At 54.0% G+C, this 8380-nt stretch overlaps 1 protein-coding gene and 1 long non-coding RNA gene across 3 annotated transcripts in view; one reads left to right on the top strand and one right to left on the bottom strand.

Moving 5' to 3' along the window:
• Positions 1-4: 4 nt before the first annotated feature.
• LOC125755157 (uncharacterized) lies at positions 5-1889 on the top strand. Its single transcript, XR_007410919.1, has 2 exons — positions 5-287; positions 1709-1889. It is a non-coding gene; the product is annotated as an uncharacterized LOC125755157 (long non-coding RNA).
• A 1328-nt stretch (positions 1890-3217) lies between these two features.
• FBXO31 (F-box protein 31) overlaps positions 3218-8380 on the bottom strand; it is a 44353-nt gene continuing 39190 nt past the window's right edge. For both annotated transcript variants that reach the window (XM_025427053.3, XM_025427054.3), the window contains one exon: positions 3218-7566. In XM_025427053.3, the coding sequence (XP_025282838.1) occupies positions 7344-7566 (223 nt within the window). In that variant the 3' untranslated portion in view covers positions 3218-7343. The remainder of the gene's footprint in view (positions 7567-8380) is intronic.

The following is an 8380-nucleotide window of genomic DNA, read 5'->3' as shown; positions in this document are numbered from 1 at the left end:
AAGCTCCATGGTGATGAAGGCCATTCACCCAGGCTCCATAGCCTGTCCCCATCCCGGGTCCTGGGGGGAGACCAAGGAGAGGACAGGAATTGGGTCTAGGTCCTCACTGGCCTCCTGGGCCCTATCCATGGGTGTGCTCAGCAGCTTCTATGGCCTGACCTGCCCATCCACTGCAGGGCTCAGGGCTCCCCTCCTCTACCACCTGGACTCCCAGATGGGGATGGCAACAGTCCTGAGCCAGTTGTTTAGGCACCTGTTGTCCAAGTGATCACAGAGGCTCTAATGAGGTGAGCCCCAGGGCTGAGCCACTAGCACGTGGGACCCCTGAGACTGCATTTGGCCCAGCACCCAGACAAGAATGGAATCAGATCTACACCCCAGCTGTCCTATCTCATGCCCCCACCCCATATCCAGCTATGTGTGACTCCTTATCCAGAGTGTGGTCACTTCCCAGGCCATGCCAGTTCAAACTCGAATCCCCACGGAAACTTCCCATGGGGTATCCCCCCATCTCCAGTTTCCTTACCAGCAGTCCCTTCTCAGCATGGCAGAAGGACTCATGGGGGCGCTGAGCTAGAGCCCTAGGCCTCCCTCTGCCCACAGGACACTGTGTCATCTATGCCTGTGTAGATAAAAGCACACACGTGCACACACACACAGACCCACACAAATGCATACAGTCTATCTGTGGTATTAAAATGTCATGGGGAATATTAGGGGAAAAAGAAGTCTAGAAAGGCTTCTTGGAGGGAGAGAATAGTGAAGGCTGGAAATCTGACATTCTAAGAAAGGCAAAGCTATAGGGATGGAGGCAGACCAGGGGCTGCAGGGTAGGGTGCTGGCTATGAAGATGGATGGAACACTCTATATCCTGACTGTGGTGCTTCTTCACAGCTCTATGGATACACACTGAAGACACACTAAAGAGCAAGGGACAGCTGTTTGTTTAAAACCATGTTCCTCTGCATCTTCCTCCCAAAAGATGCTGGCAAAGGAGATGCTTGTTATGCAGCATGGAGGACAGCCACAGAAGGGCTGCCATGTTGCAGCATCAGAACCCTGGGGGGTTTTGGAAGCCACAAATGCTCAAACCCTCTACCCAGTGGCTATGGCTCAGCATCCCAGGGCCAGGCAGGCATCTCCCTCTCTCTAAGCTCCCTGGCGATGCTGAGCTTCACACCCAGCCAGCCAACAAGGAGCCATCCCCTTGGTCCAAGGGGCACGCAGCACTAGTGCTAACACAATGGCCGTCACCTCCTCCTACCTACTAGGCACCAGGGCAAGTGTGCCAGGGAAGGCAGGCAGTCCCAGTACTGGGAGGAGCCAAAACTCTAGAGCACCACAGAGACCCAGCTCCTGGGCCCCTGCTGAGATTCCAGGAGTGATGTCCCTCCTGGGTTGAGGGAGACAGGTAAGGACACAGCCCCTCACCTACCACCTGGCCCTGCAGATGCTGGACCAGGCACCACAGGTCCAAGTGCGCCCACTTCCATGATAGCCTTGGCCCCCCACTGCACTGGATATAGATCATACCCTAATATGGTGCCCCTAAGTGTCCAAAGGAGGCTACTAAGCTCATTTTGGGGACATTTCATGCTATGACCTGTGCAGGGCTGAAACTGCTGCTTGTTCACTGTTGTGTCTATGACATGTGGCACCACGTTTGGGGCATGGGGGTGCAGGCACTAACCCAGTGTTTCTCCACAAGGTGACCAGCCCACCCTGCACCAAAGCAGATATCCGAGAGGGACAGCAACTACCCCCCACCTCACCTGTCAGCTATCAGGGCGTGGGATTTCAAGATCAAGCAGCATAAATGTGTTTCTTCTCCAAGTAGGCTGTGTGATCTCAAATAGCAACCGAAAGTAAAACTAGGCTGAAAAAGCAAAGGTTCTGATTCCTTCATATGTTTTGGTGGGTCTCCCTGTGAGCACAGAAAGGGCCCAGAAGACTGGCCACGTCCACAGATATTTTGGGTTGCCATGATAAGGGAGACCAAGAATGATGCTCAGTGCCTTACAGCATGGGATGGCCCCAGCACAGAATCCCATAGCCCCAAACACAGAAACTCAGTGCCCAGTAGAGAGTGCGCCAAACAAGCAGCCAGGGTATGGAACAGCCCTAGGGGTCATGAGGTGCTGAGCCAGCAGGGGGGCTGGTCCTCGTAAGGATCCTGGGTCTATGGCTGGGCCTGGGTCGCAGGCGTGTGCCCACAGCAGGAGAGCAGGACCATCTAGGAGGGAATGCTGGGTCACTTCTCAGGCCTACCTCTAGGGCTCCCTCCTTCCCTGGTTTTACTCCCCCTGAGAAGCACCTGTTCATCCCAGGACTGGGCATCTACATAAGGACCAGTGGGTGAGGGAAGAGACCGCAGATGCCACCTTCATGAGCAGAGCAACTATCTCCTGCAGCCATGTTTCCAAAAACCAGGTGCTGGGAAGGCAGCCTTCCAGCACTCCTGGATTTTCACATGATGCTAGCCGGGGTCATATGTGCATGCAGCAACCCTAAATTCTCACCAGAGCCCAGGCTACAGAAAGCGCCATGCGGGGGCCCAGGGAGATGAAGGGGGCACAGGGTGCTTGGCCAGGGCCCTGCCAGCACAGCTTCCCATGGGGGAAGGACCAGGCAGCCTTTCTCCAAGGGGGGTAGCGGGGCTAAGCCACCACCCAGACAGAGGAGGGGAATTCTTTTGTCTGTGAACGGGAACATGAGGTACCTTTACTTCCTGTATTAAATTCTCACATGTCTTTACAAGAACATTACCTTTACAAACAAAAAACCAGAAAAAAAAAATCTCAGTTGTGTGCCCACCAAAGAACACAGCCCCTGTCCTCATCTATCCTTCTTATCTTGTTCTCAGAAAAACACCCCTTGAATTTAGCCTGAGAAAATTCTACTGGGGCCCCCACTTCCTCAGGGCCACCACATCAGTGATGGGGACACATATCAAGCCAAGGTCAGAGGGAGGAGTCCAGGGACCTACCACTGCCTGGGTTCCAAGGGAGCACTTACCGCTTCATTCTACACCTGAGTAAATAAACACTTTTGTCAAGTCCAGGTGTGAGAGGCTCCCGGGGGGGGGGGGGGGGGGGGGGGGGGGCACCCTCCCAGGATCCAGACCCTCCTTCAGACCTCACCCCCCACCTCCTGTAGCTCACGGCTCTGGCCTCCATCTGGATCATGTCCCCAAAAAAACAATTACAAAGAACACAACAAGGTTTCAAAAACTGATTTATGGAGAAACAGCCCCACACAGTGGTCCCATCTGGGTGACAACACTGGGCACAGGCTCACAGCAGCCACTTCCTCAGCTCCTGGCCCTGCCAGGGGTGCATCATCCCTGCTCCAGCCCACCTTGCACCAGAGCAGACGCCGGAGAGGAACAGCAACTCCCCCCACCTCACCTGTCAGGGCGTGGGATCTCAAGATCAAGCAGCATAAACTCGTTTCTTCTCCAAGTAGGCTACATGATCTCAAATAGCAACCAAAAGTAAAATTAGGCTGAAAAAGCAAAGGTTCTGACCCCTTCATGTGTTTTGGCGGGTCTCCCTGTGAGCACACAAAGGGCCCAGAAGACTGGACGTCCTCCATGTCTCAGGGTCACTGCTGGCCACCAACACCTCCTGAAGGCTGGCCTACAGGCCACCACACCATGACATGGAACACTCAGTAATTTGGCACTGTCTTGTTCCCATTCACAGCTTCAGGCAAACTGATGGTATCATGGCTTATTTCTACTCTCTCAACACCTCTGAGAATGTACAGCCAGATTATATTCCAGACCTCCTAAAAGTAAGAACAGGGAGATCGGCCTAGGTTACCTCTGGGATTGGCCAAGGACTAGGGTGCACGAGCCTCAAGCCAGGGGAGGGCTATATGAGAACACTCCCATAAAGGTTCTTAAAAGTTAGAGCACGAGGACAGAAGACAGAATGAGGGCTTCTGATGGAACAGGGCAGCTTCCTCAAAGCACCAAGTCTGTATGGAGGTTCATCTTCAACACACAGACACTGTGGGCAGGAGTCAGAAATTCCAAGATTCCCGTGACCGAGTTCACCAAGTAAAGGGACTAAACAGGTTCCCCTCTGTCACCACTCAGGAGCACTACAGTGACCGCACTGCAGCAATGAGAGAACACATAGGCAACCCACAATGACCACTGCCGCTGCTGGAGCACAGATGATCGCCTGGCTGACGGGAGGGCCTTGCCCGACCAGGCCACAGCAGTAAACCCCAGGTTCTCAGGAAAAGAGAATGTCAGATGTGCCAACTCCAGCTCACAGCCTGTTCTCCAAGACATAGGAACAGAGGCCTGGCCTCCTCCTCAAGTAAGCCCACTGTGGGAGCTCTCCTACCTTCTGCCCTGGCCAAGAGGAATGCCAGGGTACAGGCATCCAGCCTAAGCTGCTTGTGTTGGGGGAGGAGGGGATGGAGGGGTGGAAGCTGCAGCCCTCAGCATCAGCCACAGTCCAGATGGCAGGACCAAGGGGTGATGCTGGGAAGGGAGGCCCAGTCTGGAACATGGGAGGAAGGATTCTGGAACTCCCACCACCATGAGGCCTCCAAACCTGCTCCCACCCAACAGCAGACCACTGCAAGTCTGAGGTGGTTAGGCCAACATAACCAGATAGCCCAAAAAAAAAAAAAAAAAAAAAAAAGTCATTTACATCAGCCTCATGCAGTGAACATTCAGCCCCAATAGAGAAGACTCCAATGACTCACATTTGAAATCTCCAATCACATCATTCCCCCTCAAGTAGCAGAACAGCACATGCCCAGGTACGCAGAGACACACCTGAGGCTCCTGCCACTCACACAACAGACTTATCCAACCTCACAGCAGCACAGTGGCAAATGAGGTGGTGCCAACCAGGGGAAGATGTCCAGACTGACCCAGGGTCCGGTAACCCCTTCCTGGAATCAAGCACAAGCACAGACAGTCCCTAAATCAGGTCATTCTGGTTCCTTGTGGGGACCTGCTTTATCAAATCCCAGCTGTCTTCAAGCTTCCAACCACAACGGGAGCCGTTCTGAATGCTCACCAGCCAGAAGTGGCTCCCAGAAGCCGGTTGCCCACTCTCCCCTAAGGCATGCCCGCTGGGGCTAGTTTACATAGCTACCCACTCACCTACCAAACTGGAAACCAGAACTGGCCACAAATACACCAAGTGGGACACAACACGTACTCTGAATGACCAGCTGTGCAGGTGACAAGCCCTCACCCTCCACCACTGCAGGCCCTACCTGGCATCACCCAGGCCACAACCAGCTGTTCGGCCCCAAAGGTCCCTGGGGCCTGGCCTAAGACAGAGACCAATGTGAATGCAGCCAACAGTGGAAACCATGGGGCCCCTTTCTGATGAAAAGGCTCATCTTCAATGAGTGTCAATGGGTGTCACAGACAAGGGGAGGCCTCGGGCCGAGTAGCCTTAAGAGCGAGCCTCAGGCTTGGGCGAAACATGAAGCACGGCAGCCGTCACATTGCTGGCCTTCATTCTGTTCTCCCTTCATTCTGTTCTCCCTGAGGCTTCATGGCCGTGGCTACCCCATGCAGGAGCAGCCACACCTGGCACAGGTCAAACAGCAACAGCCACAAAGGGGTGGGGGTGACAGCACTTGAAAGCTCAGTCCCACAGAAGACACGCGGAAGACACAAAAACTGTGACCGCACCTCAGGTCCTGCTAGAAAGATGTGGGAGGTGAGCTGAGCTGTGGTGCCGACAGCCAGCCAGAGGGGACCCTGCCTTCTTGGCTTGCCTCCTTCCCGAGTCGGAGTCCGGAAAGAACCTCCTAGAAGGTCTGCCTTTTAGGGACCATGCCGCAGAGCTTATCAATCCTACAATTCTAGGAAGCAAAGGAAGTTCAAAGTTGCCAAAGGTACTGAAGCTAGAGCAATAGGGATTTTTTTATTATTTTTTTTAAAAAGGCCAGTCAGGGAGAAATTCATCAGGAAAACACGTTTCATGGGACATCTCATGTTGGTCTCTACATGAAGGCACCACAAAGCTGCCCCCTTCCCTGGGGTCCCTTACCTCCTCCCCCCCCCCCCCCGCATGAGGGCTCAGCACAGTTCACCCAACAAGAGCAAGCCACACAGAGGGAGACAAAATCTGCATGCCTCCCAAGTGAAGCCACAACTCATAGAAGGCGAACATGGTGACAGCTCTCTGCAGGCTGGAGACAGAGCTGCAACTAATTCTTGGGTGTCTATGTGCATTTCGGGCTCTGTTCTCAGCAGAGACCTTACGGAGGGTCCCCAAATGCAGGTGTCAATGGGACACAGGCACACCACCAGCAGAAGCATCCATGCTCAGGGTTTCCACCCCAGAGGCTCCCAAGAGGCCCTGGTCTCCAAAGTGCATTCCATACATAAGGGGTGACTTTTCTAGAAAGCTGCCCTATTACCCACAAAGGGGCTCCAAAGTCATCTGTGCAACCACTCTGCTGCTTTGACACTTGCAAAAACAGCACCTGTGTACAAATGGGCAATATAGGACTGTTTGGGATGTAGCCCTGCCAAATCCTGGGGCAGGTTCTGGGACAAGTGGCTCAGCTCAGGGTTCCAACACCAGAGCGTGTGCAGGAGGTGGGTAGGGGTGTGCAAACAGATGCCCTGTCTGGAACTGGCTGCAGCGAGGGTCTTAACTCTAAAGCTAGAGAGAGGCCAGGGCCCCTAAGCTGTTCAGAGGCCCACTGTGCCACTCCCTACTGGCCTGCATCACTGACCCCACCACACCGATGCACAAACATGGCAGAGGTGAAATACTTTTGTCCAAAATCCAAGCAGGTTAGTAGAGAAACAAGAATTCAGTCCAGGGTCCTGGCCCAGCATCCCGACCCCCCAGGACTCCCTCTGAGCACTCACTGCCCCAGCCCCTTGCCAGCCTGCAGCCGCTTTCACTCGCCTCCTGCAAGGGAGCTGGCAAAGCTCACGCACAATCAATCCCCCCTAGTAGCCCAGAGGGTCACTCAGCCTGTCCCATGAAAACTGCCTACAGGCCAAGGGGACACCCCATTTCTCCACTCGAGTTGTTCACAAGACTGTAGTCAGCCCTCTCCATCAGTCCTTTCAGCTTCTTTCTTCCTTCTTTTCTTTTCTTTTTCTTTTTCTTTTTTCTTTTTTCTTTTTTTATAAGACATGCTCAGTCAGCCTTCCTATGAGCTCCTGACGAGGACCGGGGCAAATGTACACTCTATACAAGAATCTTGGGGTGGCTAGGCCAAGACTCTTACAAGGTCGGTATTCTGGTCAGAAGGCCAAATCTCCAAAGTGCATGCTGCTTCCTTTCGCAGGAGCAGGGTCCAGGGCCCTGGGAGCCACCCTACAGGGCACTGGCCCGTCAGGAAGTCAGGGACTGGATGTTCTTGAGCATCTCCTCGAAGGCCTGTGGGGATGGCGCCTCTGCGTTCTGGAAGGTGGCCTGCACCCTGCTGTACAGGCTGAAGGATTTCAGCTCCAACCAGATGAACCCGAAGCGGTCCTCGTCGAACAAGATGAAGACCCCAGGTGTGCGCTCAGGGCTGGTGAAGCCATGGCCAGCAATGAGGCCTGTGCCATAAAAACTGCACAGAAACAAGAGGGACAGCACAGGGGAGGAAAGTGAGAAGAGCCTGGAAGGAGCAGGGAGGGCCCCACCCAGCCCCTGCAGCACTCCCACACCGCAGGCCCCCAGTCAGGCTCCCCTTGCTGCCCACTGCTCTCCACCAGCTCACCCAGCTAAAGGAAGAGGGTCTCCGGTAGCATCACTGCGTAACTGTCCCAAAATACACCTTTGTAAAGCTCTCAGGATACTTATGTCAGCATGTGAATGCCTCAAACAATCAATGAAGACTTACTGGCATGCAACTATCGTGAACTCCAAAAGCAGAAATTTCAAATCATTAAGGCCAAGTTTCAAATTTCAAGAACAAAGTGAGACAGAGATGCATTTACATGTTTCTTGCCAAGAAATTGGCACTCCTCCAGATAACAAGGAGCTGGGGGCTGGCTTGATCTCCCAGTGCACAGAGGCAGCCAGGACCCCCAACCTTCAGCCACCATGCCGAGGCTCTCCTGGGTAGGAGAGCAGAGCAGGCCTGTCCATGAGGGCACCTGGTTTGCAGGTATTCTCAGGTGGAAAAAGCACCAGAGCCTACAGGGAGGCAAAGTGATATCCACTGAGCTTAGTATTCCAGGGGGCCATATCCTGCATGCACGCTGTGGCAAGCCCTCGCAGACACACAAACCAAACAGGGAAGGGACCACAGCATGTCCCTCCCAGTTCATGGACACCTATGTGGGGCGGGGCTGGCCTGAGAACACCCCCTAGGTGAGCCCACTGGGCTCTCGACCGGCCTCGAGACACTGTGAACTGTTAAGTTTCCTAAGGACAGCAGA

This window comes from Canis lupus, chromosome 5 (assembly GCF_003254725.2).
Source record: "Canis lupus dingo isolate Sandy chromosome 5, ASM325472v2, whole genome shotgun sequence".
NCBI lineage: Eukaryota > Metazoa > Chordata > Mammalia > Carnivora > Canidae > Canis > Canis lupus.
Note: the sequence above shows the minus strand (reverse complement) of the source record. Positions and strands in the feature narration are given on the sequence as shown.